At 32.4% G+C, this 17814-nt stretch overlaps 1 protein-coding gene and 1 pseudogene across 1 annotated transcript; one reads left to right on the top strand and one right to left on the bottom strand.

Moving 5' to 3' along the window:
* The first annotated feature begins 12158 nt into the window (after nucleotides 1-12158).
* Nucleotides 12159-12915, top strand: LOC139901427 (early nodulin-like protein 9; annotated as a pseudogene).
* Nucleotides 12916-13378: 463 nt separating this feature from the next.
* LOC139897806 (dynamin-related protein 4C-like) lies at nucleotides 13379-16267 on the bottom strand. The gene is made up of 2 exons (XM_071880507.1): nucleotides 15665-16267; nucleotides 13379-15083 (listed from the first exon to the last, which is right to left on the bottom strand). Exons 1-2 carry the CDS (start codon nucleotides 16236-16238, stop codon nucleotides 13654-13656), a joined length of 2004 nt encoding a protein of 667 aa, XP_071736608.1. The 5' UTR covers nucleotides 16239-16267; the 3' UTR covers nucleotides 13379-13653.
* Nucleotides 16268-17814: the final 1547 nt, after the last annotated feature.

Below are 17814 nucleotides of genomic sequence, written 5' to 3'. Positions count from 1 at the left end.
TTAAGATGAAATTATCTAGAATTTTGAATAATATGAATATTTTTCAGGGTTTATGAATAAAAGTGATGTTTCTAGTACAGTTTTGAATCCAAAGTATGGTTTTGAAAGATGTAGGAATTTAAGAGTGATGTCACCTGTAAATCTTTGACTTGGATTCTGATCTGTCAAGATCAGAATATGTAATTGAATTTGTATGAAAATAGTTGTTCTTTGGTGAACGGATATATCTGTGGGTGCAAGTAGTATAGTTAATGATTGTTTCAGAATTGAAGAATGTACGGTGTAGCATATTAAGGTGAAATCTAAATATTTATAGGGTATTACCTACCCGTTAAAATATTCTCATCATTAATAGTTTGTACAAAAGAATTTTGATGTAAAACGATATGTAGAACGAAGATAAATGATATATAACGATATGTAGAACGATATTTAGATCGAAGATTATGCTCGAGGTATAGATTGTGATGTTGAGGCGTGTGATGAAGAGGTTGTTGTTGGTGGTACTGGTGCTGGTGGTGATGATGCTGGTGGTACTGTTAGTGCTGGTGGTACTGGTGATGCATGTGATGCCTGCAAGCTGTGCATCATACTTTCCAAAGCTACTACTCGAGCACGAAGCTCGTTGACTTCTTCTATTACTCCGAGATGATTGGCGGTCAGAACGAGCGGATGAATAAGGTTTAGAATTGTAGATAATATGTAATAGTTGCGAGCTATTCTGGCAATGGGGGTGAAAATAGTGTTTCGGACTGGTTCGCTGGTACGTGCTTCAGGTTCTTCGCCAAGAGGGAAATTAGGTGGATGGAAGGGATCACCTTCTTCTTGTCTCCATTGGTTAAGTCGATTACGAACCCATCCCCAATTCATTCAGAATTAATGATGGATGATTGGTTGATCCATTCCGGTTACACTGTTTTCAGAGCTCAGGTAGAAGTCCATATCGGAATAGCTGTCGGAATCCGAGGAACTCGAACTAGTTGTAGGATTCATCTCGTACAGAGCAGGGAAATGATTTTTGATATGAAATAGATTATAGGACTTAGATTGGTATGCTTCAATACATAGATTACATATGTATATATATATAATACCAAAATCCCATAAGTTATGGAGGAATTTACGAAAAATGTCAGGCAAAGTTTATAGTAATGGATACGCTAAGATATGAATTTTTCTATACACTATCTATGCAATAATTGCACTAAGACGTGTCTAGACTAAAATGATAAGCAGGTAATTTCCGACAAGAAATGATAAGCAAAATTTTGACATGCAGACACGGTCGAAGTCCACGCGAGCCGGTTAAATGCGTGGGATGCTATACTCGCAGGGAAGGAAAAATGAGCAGTTTACGCTTTAGTAGCTACCGTTTCACTGGCTCTAGTATTCTCATTAATGCATCTTAACAACTATCAGTTAGATACACTAATGCAAATTATGGTTCGCTAAGACCAACGCTTTGATACCAACTGAAACGGCCCGTTCATATCGATTATAAACGTTTCATATTAATTGGTTTCATTGCGAGGTATTGACCTCTATATGATACGTTTTGTAAACATTGCATTCATTTTTAAAAGACAAACTTTCATTTCAACGAAAGTTAACAGGTATACATACCATTTCAAAATACATCCATTCTATACCAATGATATAGTTATGTTTTCCAAAATATAAATGACTAAACTGCCATTTACTTAATAACAGTCTTTTGAACTCAATTGACTTGAATGCAACGTCTTTTGAAATACGCCATGAACGACTACAAGTAATATCTTTAAATGAGTAAATGCACAGCGGAAGACTTCTTTAATACCTGAGAATAAACATACTTAAAAGTGTCAACCAAAAAGTTGGTGTGTTCATAAGTTTATCATAAACAATCATTTCAATAATTTTAATAGACCACAAGATTTCTTTCATAAACATACAGGAATAACCATCTGTAAAAATTATTCATATGATAGGTTGCCTGGTAACCGACATTAACAAAAATGCATATAGAATATCCCCAAATGTACAGGAATTACCATCTGTATATACAAGTATCATCTGTATAATAATCGAAGTACTAAAGCATTCTATTTTTCAGAATGGGGGGTGTTATTGCCCGTAGATCTACCTTTAGGATTCGCGTCAATTAGGGTGTCGTTCCCTAATTCTTAGGTTACCAAGCCAAAATAGGGATATCCGGTATAACAATTCCATCATAGAATGTAGTTTCATTACTTGTGTCTATTTCGTCAAACATTTATAAAAGCAGCGCATGTATTCTCAGCCCAAAAAATATAGATTGCAAAAGCATTTAAAAAGGGAGCAAATGAAACTCACGATACTGTAATTCGTAGTAAATATGTATAAAACGGCACTGAATAAGCGCAGGGTTGGCCTCGGATTCACGAACCTATATCAGTTACGTATATATTAAAACATATAACAATTTTATATATTATTATTAATATACTTGTTATATTTAATGATTCGTATGTCATGTTAATAAATGACTTTAAATATAGTTATTTTATATATTTTAAATAGATAATTAATATTTATATATTAGATTTTTGTTAAGGTAATTAATATATGTCTTTTATTATAAATATTATATGTTAATGTTTTAAAAATTAATATTTATATCTATATTTATATAGTATCTTAAAATGTGTTTATATATTATGTGTAACCTTATTATATAAAAAAATAGTATGTAATAGTTATGATATATGTAATAAATATATTTTTATATAAATATCATTTATTTGTTACATATAATAATTATTAAAATATTGATAAGAATAATAATTTATTTTAAATTGTAACTTAATCATTTTCATAATAATATTTATATTTATAATATTTATATTTGTAATCATAAAATTAATAATATTAATTAATAATGATAATAAGAAAATAATAATACCAATAATGATAATAATAGTAATAATAATAATTTTAATAAAAATGATCATTTTAATAAAAATGGTAATTTTAATAATGATAATTTTTAATAATGATACTTTTTAATAAAAATAATAATTTTAATAAAAAGATAATTTTTAATAAAAATGATAGTTTTGATAAAAATGAAAATTTTAAATGATAATGTTAATAATAATGCTAATAATGATAATTTTAATAAAATTGATAATTTTAGTAATAATCTTAATGATAATACTAATAATAATAATAATGATAATATTATTAATAACAACGATAATTTTTAACAAAAATGATAATTTTAATAATAATGATACTTTTAATAATGATAAAAATAATAATGATAAAAATATTTTATCTAAATCATAATCTTAACAATATTTTTAACTAAATCATAATACCTATATCTATTATTTCATAAACATCTTATTTTGTAGTTTCTATTCATCTTAAATAATACAATCATATAATCATAATCATAACAATAACGATGATGATAATAATAATAATAATAATAATAATAATAATAATAATAATAATAATAATAATAATAATAATAATAATAATAATAATAATAATAATAATAATAATAATAATATTAGTAATGAATTTAGACAATAAAAAAATGGAATCATCACTCACGTATCAATATTGTGATTCAATATTGCAGGAAAAGTATGTGAACGCAATCGCAACAAAAAATCACTAGTTTAACCTTTGATCAAAACCCCCGAGCAATACCCATAACCTCCTTAGCTATAACCTATAATTTCCTTAGCTTTAACCCGTTTGAAACACCGTTTTAAAATTACTCGAACATAACCTCGTCGTAGTATTTTATGTATAATACTAATAATAATAATACTAATAATACTAATAATAATAATAAGATTAATAATAATAATAATAATAATAATAATAATAATAATAATAATAATAATAATAATAATAATAATAATAATAATAATAATAATAATATAAATAATAATAATAACAGAGGGAGTAAGATATATATATAGATGGATATGTGTGTGACTCGGAACCAGAATTCGATCGAGCTTTATAGATATTTCCTGTCCCAGACTGCCATGCGATCGCATGGCAGTCCAGGCTTATTCCCATGCGATCGCATGGGTAAGCTTTATAGCCCATCTTCGTTTGATTTTATCCTGCCAAAGGTTTATTATAATATATATATATATATATATATATATATATATATATATATATATATATATATATATATATATATATATATATATATATATATATATATATTATATTCTCGTGCATAAATGACTTGTAACTTTAGTTCCGATGACTTGTACGTTGACGCTCGACTTAAGTCCCGGTTTCGGTTTTTCGAACGTCTTTTCGTACGCTATAGAATCTTGTACTTTATGTTTCGCGACTTGTACCTTTATCAATAATTAGACTTAATTCACCTATAAATTATATCACTCTAAATGTAACTTATACATTTGAGTGTTTTGGTCATTTGCGTTATTAAATCATCTCCTAGTTATTTATTATAATATTATTTTAAATATTTATTACAAGAAAAATATATATAATCAAAACTTTTTGTATTTAAGTTAATATTTTCTAACATTATATTTTATTACGTTGTAAAATATATATATTATCGTTTAGAAATTTGTATAATATATATATATATATATATATATATATATATATATATATATATATATATATATATATATATATATATATATATATATATATATATATATATATATATATATATATATATATATATATATATATATATATATATATATATATATATATATATATAATTGAAATCGATATAATCTTCAGTTTTTCAAAACTAATTATTTCAAAGTTCATTATATATAATTAAAATCATTTTAAATAATAGAAATTATTATATCACATAACGTTTACATTTTAAAACTTAAAATTGATATAATTCAATTATGCCCCGGCGTTTATTTTTAACTTCTCATAAGTTCAATTTAACTTATCCAAATATCAATCGAATCAATAAACGAGTGCCATTATCGTTTACTAAATAAATTTAAAACCATATATGTATTCAATATATATAAACACATTTTAAATACACATTTTATTTTATCGTAAGTTATTTATATATAATTAACAATTAATATTCCAACTTATCATTCATATATATATATATATATATATATATATATATATATATATATATATATATATATATATATATATATATATATATATATATATATATCCATACATTTATATACATATTTATTTACAAATAGTTGTTCGTGAATCGTCGGAAACAGTCGAAGTTAAATGAATGTATGAAAACATTTAAAAATAAAATAAAATTTTGAGACTCAACATTATAGACTTTGCTTATCGTGTCGGAATTATGAAATCATTTTGAGAATTTGATTCAAAATAAGTCGAAAATTTCTGGGTCGTCACACATTTTGTTAATGTCGGTTACCAAGTGTTCAATAGTATGAATGATTTTTGCAGATGAGAATTCCTGCAGGTTGTTTATGAAAATGAAATCTTGTGGTCTATTAAAATTATTGAAATGATTGTTTATGATAAACCTATGAACTCACCAACCTTTTGGTTGACCCTTTTAAGCATGTTTATTCTCAGGTATTAAAGAAATCTTCCGCTGTGAATTTGCTCATTTTAAAGATATTACTTGGAGTCGTTCATGGCATATTTCAAAAGACGTTGCATTCAAGTCGTTTGAGTTTAAAAAGACTGTTATTAAGTAAATGACAGATTAGTCATTCATATTATAGGAAACATATATCATTTGTATAGAAAGGTTATATTTTGAAATGAGTTTGTCTTTTAAAAGAATGCAATGTTTGTAAAACGTATCATATAGAGGTCAGTACCTCGCAATGGAACCAAATGTTGATGTATTCGTCCATATGGATTTGGACGTATCACGACACATTTGGTGATTGTTAATTCTTCAAAGGGACGTAAGGGTTCATAAGTTGCGGCTTATCGAGGAGCTAGTGTTGTATCCGGACACTCCACCGAGTTTGGAGCATCATAGTAAAACTAACTCTCAATTCGTTAGAATGGAGGAGTGGATTAATGAAGATTAGTTAACATCTTCCCGAACCACTATAAATCTCTATGTTTGTTCTCTCATCCCTTATCTTTATATTTATTATACTTGTGAACAAACTAATCAAATCACACTATAGTAATCTCAAGTTCTAAATCGAAAAAGTTCTTAAAAATTGCAATAAGTAACTATTCACCTCCTCTCTAGTTACTTACAATAACAAAAACATAACAAAAGTATTAAAATGTTGTAAATTATATCACATCATCATTTTTAATGTAATAATGTGTTGGGTTTAAAGATGTCAAACGAATAGATTGAAAAACGAAAAGTGAAGCTGTGGTGATCTTGCGGATAGCTGGAAAGTGCTCACGAAACCACCCGAGTGTAACGACCCGAATCGCTTGTAACGACCAAATCCGTTTACCCAAAAACGAAGCACTAATTTTTTTTTTAATAGTTAGGTCCCATAGCGTTCATAATACATAATATTTTCAACTCTGTTTTAACCAAAAACATAATATCATAACGACATGTTTAACAATTTATAATGACCCTTGGTACACAAATGACACATTATTACAAAAGGTTAAAACAGAGTTGGAAATATTATGTATTATGAACGCTATGGGACCTAACTATTAAAAAAAATAGTGTTTCGTTTTTGGGTAAACGGATTCGCGTCGTTACAAGTGATTCGGGTCGTTACACCGAGCTTGGTTAGGAGGATTACCCGAGGGTACGATTACCACTTGAGATGGTTTGGTTGAGAAGTTTTTAGGTAAATTCTTTCCGGCATCAAAGGTAGCGAGGCTACAACAGAATATTAATCAGTTTAGACAGAAACATAATGAAACACTTTATGAAGCTTGGACTCGGTTCGGTAAGGTGCTAAGAGGGTGTCCACAAAACGGGCTAGACACCTTCCAAAAGGTCCAGATCTTCTATAAAGGGTGTGATGACGCCACCCAAATTTCTATTGATCAACATCTGGGCTTTAATCTTGGATAAAACAGAGGATGAAACCTATGAGATTTATATGACTAAAATGGACGAGTTTTTTTTTTATGCGGTTTGTTTTGATGTGAATTTAAGTTTGTCTTAAATTCACAGATGAGCCTAAAGTGTTTTTTTGATGCGGTTGACCCTAATGTTTGCACATGTTGCGTGTTTGGTACCTAACACTAACGAGCGTTATTCATGCTTCGTTAAGTGACCCCATGTACGGCGTACATAAGGGTGATTTTGTATTTTTATAACCTCTTTCATATCCTTAATATACATATGTAATTGTCTTGATTTTTCGGCATTATGGTTTGTGAGCCTAATGATTTAGTAAGCCATTTAGATTTAAGTCATTCTTAGATCAGGTTTAATTCTGATTTTGTTTCATTAAGGAAATTTTTGACTGATGATTTAGGGTTTATGAATTTGGTTAAGTATGTAGATGAAGGAGGTTGATTAAAAAGCAGAAATGCCCTCTTATGTGCTTCACATGAAGTCACTTAACGGAGCTTGATTAACGCTTGTTAGAGTCAGATACCAACCGTGCAACATGTACAAACATTAGGGTCACCCGCGTCAAAAAAATACTTTAGGTCCATCCGTGATATTTAAGACAAACTTTAGGGACAAACCGCGTAATTATGTCAATCAAAACCGAAAACTAAAACTCTAAACCGAAAACTGAAACGCGAAACTACAGTTGAAACACGAAACTGAAAGAAGAAACTAAAAACTAAAACGTGAAACTAAATAATAATCACGAAACTAAAAACTAAAATCGCAAGTATGACAACTGAAACATAATATGAAAACGTAGAATGGAAACTAAAATAGAAACGTAAAACCACTTTAGGATAAGTGTTCATTATTGACTTTTGAAAATAGAAACTTATATTATACTCCTTTTGTTTCATTATAAGTGTTCACTATTGACTTTTGAAAAAAATTTGTTTTAAAATTTGACTATTAGTTTATTTTTGTATTATATAATACCTGATTAAAGTTATTTTTATCGAAAACACTTTAATCTCAATTCATTTAATATAATTTTCATCATTAAATAGTATATAACACTAATAATAATAATAATAATATTTAAAATTAAAGTTGAAAAAAACAATTCTAAAGAAGTCAATAAACACTTATAACACTTATAATGAGACACTCGAGTATAATGGAATTCAATTTCATTTTAGGATAAAAATGCTTGTTGATCAAATTCCATGAATTTTAATTCATTTCAATATCAATTCCATTAACACACTCATTCCTTATAAAAACTTCCTCTCAATCACACGGAGCATTAGAATCTCTCCGTTTTTTTAATAGTGGTGGAATAAGGGAATATTAACCTCTTATATATGCTATGTACTACAACGGAATATTAACCCCTTGTATATATACTTTGTACTACAACCTAATAAACCGCATTACAAGTAAAGAAAAGATTCACTCCTACATATATCTCTACACGTTTGCGTTCAGTCTTCTCATATTGATAAAACATTTATCATACAATACTTCCCATTTTGCGCTTCTCTATCTTGTTTACGCAATGAAGAGAACAATGCTACTTCATGTGTTGGGGCTTTTAAGTGTTTTCTTGGGTAATTCAAAATGTTCATGCACGCCGGTACAATGTTGGAGGTTCTGGTGACTGGAGTCTTGCATCAGTCTCCACATTCGATCAGTGGGCACACAATAACCGGTTTCAAATCTGGGACACCATTTGTAAGTACCAATTCTATACGATTAAAATGTTTGGTTTAGCTATGCGGGCAGTGGCGAAAACAGAATTTTTTTCACCGGGTGCGAAATTTTTTTTAAAAACGTAGCAACTTTTTTTGGCCAAAATATGAAGGTTTTATGGCAAAATTTTGAGGCTTCGGGGCAAAAAAGGAGGCTTTTGGGCAGAATACGAAGGTTTTCGGGCAAAATTTGGAGGCTTTGGGAGTAAAATATGGAGATTTTTAGGCAAAAACAAAAATTCACTGAGGACAAAATGAAAAAACCCAAATTTTTTGCACTAAAAATGAAATCCCAGTGGGGGCAGGTGCTCCCCTGGCCCCACCAGTTTCCGCCACTGTACGCGGGTAAGGGGGGTAATTTTGATAAATTGTACGTGGTCTAACTAGTTATCCCGTGGCTATTTATCACACTTTACCTGGCCACTCCAATATATATCGCTAGTGTTTGAACCTAATACCTCTTACAGGAATATCAGATCCCACCATTAAGCTATTTGAATGGTTGTATAATATCTTGGATATTATGACTTGTAGATGTTTCTATATAGGGTTTAACTACCAGGCTAACAAGGACTCAGTGCTTCAAGTAAGTGAAAGTGACTACAACAATTGCAATACGTCATCACCTATTGCAGAATACAGGGACGGTGACACTACGGTTATGTTAAAAAAACTTGGGCCACATTACTTCGTCAGTGGAATAGTAGAACATTGCAAAAACAGTGAGAAAGTTTCGTTTACTGTACATTTAATGCGTGTGAAATAAAGCATAACAAGAACTAATCGACTATGCACGTGTAATTAGTTGAAGTTTCTCCTCAAGTATGCACATTAAGTTGAAAAAGTGATACACGGAGTAAAGTTGTTCTAAAGAATATATATAGTAGTAGCGTACTACGTACGTTCGAGTTAACCATATATCTGAAGAATATATGATCATTACTATTTATTTTTCAAGTTTGCATTCTTGATCACCAGCAACATTAATTGATTTTTCAGGTCAGACAATGGTAACAATGCTATATGAATCTTCACAACTCTAAAAAACCTCTAAATGTCAGTTTTTTGAAAAATAAAAAATAAAAACAATATATATTTACCATAGTCCAAGTTATAGATTAATTTCTTGGCTCCTAAAAGTGATTTCCTTATGACGCAAAATCTCATGTAGACGGTTCTATAGTCTTCCGCTTGCAAACCACAAAACTGAGACTTTCAAATGAATGGTTATGAAGTTTCATTCTGATGTGTTTAGGTTTGTAACCATCAATCAATTTATTTTAACAGAGTTGTAATCACTTGCATCCATAAATTTGCTTGAAAACAAAGGAACCAATGAGAATACGACATGTGGCGCGAAAATCACATGTCATTGAAAAAAAAAAAAATTCGAAAATTTTTTTTTTGAAAATTTTTTTTTTTAAAAATTTTTTTTCGAAATTTTTTTTTTCGAATTTTTTTTTTTAAATCATATGTGATTATGCATGTCAATCACATGTGATTGTAAACCCAATCACATGTGATTATGCGTGGCAAATCCAATCACATGTGATTGTACAATTCAATCACATGTGATTGTGCAGGTAAATCACATGTGATTATAAAAAAAAAATTAAATTTTTTTTTTTAAATTTTGAAAAAAAAATTTTAAAATTTTTTGTTTTCAAAAAAAAAATTTTGAATTTTTTTCCTTCAATCACATGTGATTTTCGCGACACATGTCGCGCTCTCATTGGTCCCTTAGATCTCAACTTAATTTATGGACTCAAATGAAAATTCCTCTATTTTAACATTAAGAAATACGTAAAGAAATCCATCAAATTTTGTCAGACAATATCAACTTTATACAGTTCCTTTCTGAGTTCCATTTAATTTCTCAAAATTCCTACATAGCAATGTGCCGTTAATCATTTTCGGTGTAATCTCATGATAGTTATTAGAGTGCTCCCCTCGGTTCTTTCTCCAATCTCGCCCAGCATTCAGCCCACCTGGGTGCCGATGGCAGCCTTACGCCCAGCCATCCGCCCAGGCCACCTTCCTGCCTCTCGTCCATTAAATTGTCTCCCTGTGAAATATTTGTGGACGAGAGTGGTGTATTATTGAGTAGTACTTTTTACTTTTGAAGTTGTACACTTAATTAATTAATTAATATAGTGAGTCCAATTTATTTGAGGAAGGAGTGTCACTGTTGGGAGTGTTTGATTTAGTCCTGAGAAAGAAGTGCTGATGTGACGCTAATGTAGCACTCAGGACTAAGAAGGGATGAACTACGGAGCACTCTTAATAGACTTTTTTAATATACAAAACAGCTAGCATATTCAAAAAAATTAATATAGAGTTAACTATAAATTGTTAACATCTTAAGCTGCTTATGCATAATTTAATACTTTGTAACTGAAAACAAATTGAACAATTTTATACGTTAGTATGTGTAAGATACCCATGAATTTTTACAATTTAAATAATATTTTATATTTATTTTGCCATCCGAATGCGTGAATTCTTGAATTTTCCACTGCACAAGAAAATGATTTTTCAACCTACCATTTCATCCTACTAATCCCTACCATTCGAGGATCAATCTTCCATTAATTCTCACTCCAACCCATGAATCTTGGATCTTTCATGTGTCGTTATGATGTTGAGTAGGTTGAATTCTAGATTAAATTGGTAGATTTATAAATCATTACTCATAAGATATACATATAAATATTCATATATATATATATATGAAAGTTGTGATGTGGTCCAGCGGTTGGTGGCCTGCCTTCTTTAGAGGAGGTCAGGAGTTCGACCCCCGTTGACTACATATTAAAAACACAATTTCATTCCTGCCATGAAGTATCCACCCATGACACCTTTCCCATATCGTTTGGAGGGTAAAGGGGAGGGGGGTTTTACTTGGCCGTGCCCTTTGATCGGTTTCAAGGTTTCCACCCGGTTAGCGATGGGGGCGGGGTTATTATCGCTGCATCGGCATAGTCGAAACGGAAGATGATCGCAACGGGTGATTTAGTCTCCTCGGATGATCTCAATCGCTGTTAAAAAAAAGATATTCATATATATGTATGACTGTAATATGAGATTAAAATTTAGCATCTCTCTAACTAACTAAACGCAAAAGCTTTTCACATTATATACTTTGACTACAACTAAGAAACCAACATTACAAGAAAAGAAACGATTCATTCCTACATATAACCCTATACATTTGCATTCCGTCTTATCTAGTTAAACAATAAAAAAATGAGATGAACAGTAAATTGCTAGATTCTATTGATATAATTGTAATTGTAATTGTAATTGTAATTGTAATTGTAATGTAATGTAATATTAATCGTACAATACATTCTTCCCATTTTACCCTTCTCTTTATTGCTTCTACAATGAAGAGATCAATCCATAATAAGAGAACAATGCTACTTGTTCTAGGCCTATTAAGTCTTTCTATGATTATTCAAAATGGTCATGCATACCAGTTCAATGTTGGAGGTTCTGGTGAATGGAGCCTTTCATCATCCTTTTCCTTTGATCAGTGGGCCCATAAAAGCCGCTTTCAAATCGGAGACACCATTTGTAAGTTCATGACAGTATTTATATCTTTTACGTTAAATAAGCAAACGTTGATCTTGAATATTATAACTAAATGGAGATGAGTTTATGTATAGGGTTTAACTACCAGGCTAACAAGGACTCGGTGCTTTAAGTAACTGAAAGCGAATACAAGAGCTGCAGCACATCATCACCTATCGCAAAATATAGTGATGGTCACACTATGATTAAGTTAAACCAATCTGGGCCTCATTATTTCATTAGTGGAATAGTAGATCATTGCAATGACAATGAGAAAGTAGTCATTGTTGTATTAGCGGACCGAAGCAAACATTCTTCTGCTTCACCACCAGCCGTACCACCAGCTCCCACAAGTGAAGAGATTCCGTCGCCCCCACCGGCCCCAGGGGCACCAGGACCTGATCATCACACTCCGGCTCCTTCTCCATCTGATTATATCCCTCCACCTCCTACTCCAAGTGGTGCATCTTCAATCATTGGGAGTTTCATTGGAGCTTTTGTTGGTCTTTCCCTTTTTCTGAATTTTTGATTTTGTTCTCTTTATTGCTACTAACACTGTGTCAAATAAGTTCCGTGTAACATAATCTTTTTTTTTTTTTTTTTTCGTCAAGTATATATGAAAAATGCTTTTATGTGAATTATAAATTAATTCAAGAAAATGAACACATTTCATTGAAGTTACAAGATTTTTTTTTTATTTTTTTTTAATTAGTTCATAAAATGGAAGGATTAACACTTTTAACAGAGTAACTATATGCATAAGTGCAGGTAAGTTGAATATGTTTTGTGTTTGGGGCGGTCTTCTTTTACGTTAAACCAAACAATCTTCTCGCCATAACCTAATTTTAGCCACTGTTCTACACTGTAGATCACATCAACAATCAAAAGCTATGAGTTATGTTGTTATTCATTTGTTCAAGAAATTTAAGTTGTGTGAATTGCAATGGGTTTGGAAAGACCATATTTCGGTCCAAATTATGTTTATAAATTTCCATATATTTAAGTTATAACATAATTAGTAAATGGATCTTAATAATAGTTGATTAAACCATAAGCAAGCATACATACATTACTGAAACTTAGACACTTGCTACATGCTAGAATAGGCAACTGATACGATCCCATATCGGTTTAGTATAGGATAGGTTCGTATCAGCAACTTAGTTAGATACCTAACTTGACCAGAAAGTACTACTGCAATCGAAACAAACCGAAAGTCCAAAAGACATACTAGAAAAGTAGAGTCCTAATTCAACCACTCATTCACTACTTGAAAGAGTTAACATGCAACTACCATACCAAAAGTAGTTAGTCAGCCTCAACTACGATCCCATCCATGACTTGTTCGATAATTTCTTTAGATTCTTTGAGCAAACAAATGCTTTTACGAAGCGACTCCCTCTTTTTAGCCACAGAGGGTGGTTCATCCAACATTTTTTTTATACCACCACCATTCACCATTGTCTCATTCACCAACTCCCTCTCAATCTCATTGTTCACAACTTTTTGTATGAAAAATCGCAGTTGAAGAGCTGACCAATCGACCATTCGTTTCATCACAATTTTCCAGTAGGCCGTCATCCTCATTTTGAGATCAAAAGCTTGATCCCTTTTATTAGCTGAAACGTTAATCAGATGGCTAACATTGATCGACCCGTAACCTTCCACATTTGTGGTAGAGTAGTATTGTCTCATTGAATCCATAAACTTTTGACGATTGCTCATTAACTTGTCATACGAAGCCAAGTAGTCAGGGTCACACGTGTAATCTGTAACCTTTTCCATCTCGATCATTTCAACAACCCTTTCCACAAATTTCGCTTTCATTTTCTCCATCATATTCTTAGTGGCTTTCTTCATGGAAGGCATCATTTGCGGGTAATTTCCACAACAATCATGCAAGACCTTCTCACAAATGGTTTCAAGATAAGCCCAAACTTTGTTCACAAAGTTAATGGGCATATCAGAGACAACGTTAACTTTTCTCTGAAGCAAGCAGAGAAACACCGAATGAGGAAGAAAATGAGGCAACCGAATCCCGTTAGCTTCTTCTAGAACCTTCAACTCCTCAACCAGGAAATTTTCAGAAAATTTGTCGCTCGATAAGAGTTCTTTAGAAAACTCATCAAGCATTTCAACCAACCGAGCGTTACAATGCATTTGCGTATCGTTCTCATAATCATCAAACTCGCCTCGGATTAAGATCTTCTGAAGAGTTTCTTTCATAGACCCAACGATTTGCATAAATGCAACCATTGCATCAGAAACACTTGTAAGATTTCGAGGTAATTTGTTGAGCTCCAGAATGGATGCATTCAGTTTATCGTTGACCTTCTTGACAATGTCTGGCAAACATTTTGAAATGATTACCGATTGAATCTGCACAAGCCTATCCGCCAAAACAGGGATACCCACCATGGACTTGTCAATCTTGGACAACATCGGGTGACATTCAAAAAGATTTCTTTCTTGGATTCGAGCTTCTTCATACGTCTCATCGTTGATCCTGTTTCTTACACAAAAGTAGCCAAGACCAATGTTGACATCATTTGTGGTAACTTTTTCAAGAAGGCCATTCGGTGATTGGTCACATTTCGTAACAACCGCCAGTGTCCTCTGCCCTGTCTTGTCAACCTTTTGAGACATGCTTATTGATTCAAAGGTAGAGAAATCATTGTTGGCATTAAGAACATTCAGAATTATACTCTCTTCAGGTTGTATATGTTCCATTATGATAGCTGCAACATGTAATAACAAATATATAATATATATTGTTTAACATTTGCTAAAGTGAAACATCCTGCCACGTATATTGACTTTAATTACACAACAGAAATCAAATACACAAAACTGATTACTTGTTTAACATTTGCTGAAACATTCAATAACATATAAGTTCCTGTCATTAAGATAGCTGTAACATTCAATAACTAGTATATATATGATACAAAACTGAATACTTGTTTAGAATTTGCTAAAATGGAACATGATATATAAGCTTCTGTCATATAGACTTCAATTCAATTCCACAACAGCATTAAAAAAAAAACAAAAATTCAAAATTTAAGTCAAGACTCAAGAATACCAACTTGCTAAACTTGAAAATTTTCTTATGTAACACCCCTAGTTAAGAGTGCATTAACTTACAAATTACTATGGAGTATATTTTAATTTAATTTTGTCAAACAGCTTTGTTGATTTTTCTGGAGTATTTACATTTACATATATTTATATAATCATAAAATAAAACTACTTTAAAAAAATGAAATTAGGGCTCAAAGTGTATATTTTTATATAAGTATTTATGTTTCATATATACCTGAGATTTGTTTGTAAATATCTTCAGGTTGATCACCAACAGCAACCCTAGTGATACCAGGCAAATCAACCATGGTTAGATTCGGAACACCATTCTTCTTCACCACCAAAGTCATCGGAACATTAACTATCCCTTTATTATTTCCGGCGATCTCCACCGTAGCCTTATCAATAGCTTCCGATATCCCACATTCTTTCTCAATCTTCACACTTTCTTCCTTATACTGCAGCACAAACTCCGGTACAACTTTCTCATGGTGTTGAAGCCTCATAACGAGTGGGACCCGCGTGCAAAGACCCTCGCCACGTGGCAAACGTATGCCAGCTAGCGACTCTAGTACGCTTGACTTGCCGGAAGACTGGTCTCCGACGACGACGATGGTGGGTAGTGAAATTCCTTCTTGGGTTACGTTGAGACTTCGAAGCTTGTCGACAGCGTCAAGAATGGGGCGTATTTTGTCGTTGTATGATGAAACAAAAGGTAGGAAATTTGGTTTGTTATCGTCGGTTTCAGTTATTAAAGGGTGGATTACTTCGCCGCCGTTGGTGGTTGTCGTGCCATTGTTATCAGCCATTGTTGACGGAGAAGATATTAGGCTTTGGTTGCAGAGGTTACAAAGGACTGAAGGAGTAATATCTTAGCTTAATTTTTGAATAAAGGTTTTTTATTAGGATACTTTAAGGAGTATAAAAAAGTAAAATTAGGATACTTTAAGGAGTACGGAGTATATTTCTATTTTATCTTTTAAATAAAGGTTTTTATACTCCGTATATAAAACAAAAAGTTGATAATTTTTCCCTGACCGTCATTATATTCTTGACGTCACTTTTTGATTCTTCTGATTTTATTCAGGGATAGATTGAAAACACGTTGGGCAAATGATAGCTAGACGTGATGTGCGATGATCTACGTATAGATAGCCTGCTACCGAGTAATCATGTTGGTAGTCTAGTAGATGTTAGTATAGCTACGGGGTCTTCATCAATCAAAGCCACATATCCCCCCCCCCCCCCCCCCCCCACCCACCATGAAACATGAAGTAAAACTATACGAAGAAAGAAACGAAGGGAATATGCGAAACCAATCCACAGCGAAGCAGTGATATAGAGTATCACGCAGCGAACCTCGAACTAATAAGAGTCAACTATAGTACCCTCATATTAGACCGGCGAGTCAACTATACAAAGATAGAAAGAAGATAATGAAGCTTTCGCTTTGTAAGGAGTAGAAAAGGGAAATTCAACTAATACTTCCAAGTTGCATCGGGAACTAGCAACCTCAAAGGAAAAGAAAACTCTCCTACAAATAGAAACACTAAATGGACATGCATTCATTCAATCCATCAATCAGATGTCATACATTAACAACTTCAACTCTTTTTCGGTGGCGTAAAGCAGTTCACACACTTGCTACCTTCGGGGAATCGCCAACGAAGAGAGACTTACCCTCAATTCACCCATATTTAACCATCTCCGTGATCTGACGTTGGTATACTTATCTCTTCGATAAGGTTCGGCAAGAATTGTACAAACAATTGGCACACCCGGTGGGACTTGAAATATATACCCTGTTTAAAAAAGTACAAAATCGGCGCCATGACCAACTCCAGTCACACACCACCTGGGTTTACACCACCCAGGGAAACGTTAACCTCAAATCAATCGCAAGTAGAATTTACGACGGTAGGAACACTTACCCAATCACCACTTACGCCTACCGCGTTCACCTCCACCAATTTACAGGATTCACAATCACCAGAACCACCACCACTTATAGACAAAACATTCATCTTAAACAAATATGACCACATTAGAACGATTATGAAGGACTAAGGACGACGAAGATCCTTCAAAGTAGGAGGGCGCTGACGTATGAAAGCGAAGAATGCGACGAAGAAATGGAAATGGAAGAACCATCGCGCCAGAATCCCATGTCAATCATCGCTACAAATCTCCCTGTCCAAACCACGACACATCATACAACAACTACTAGCACCTCACAACCTCAGCTAACCGTGGAAATCCCTACAGGTCCCCTGTATATTCATAGTGTGGTCTCCACTACAACAACTACCATACCGCGCGCACCCAACACCTTTGCTCCATCTTAACACCCAAATTGGAGCGTACCACTGCCCCAAAATCAATACG

This window comes from Rutidosis leptorrhynchoides, chromosome 3, assembly GCF_046630445.1.
Source record: "Rutidosis leptorrhynchoides isolate AG116_Rl617_1_P2 chromosome 3, CSIRO_AGI_Rlap_v1, whole genome shotgun sequence".
Lineage (NCBI taxonomy): Eukaryota > Viridiplantae > Streptophyta > Magnoliopsida > Asterales > Asteraceae > Rutidosis > Rutidosis leptorrhynchoides.
Note: the sequence above shows the minus strand (reverse complement) of the source record. Positions and strands in the feature narration are given on the sequence as shown.

Coding starts and splice junctions, on each gene's coding strand:
- LOC139897806 (XM_071880507.1), bottom strand. CDS start 16,238: ATGGCTGATAACAATGGCACGACAACCACCAACGGCGGCGAAGTAATC. Junction 15,084..15,664: donor TATTTACAAACAAATCTCAG/GTATATATGAAA, acceptor TACATGTTGCAG/CTATCATAATGGAACATATA.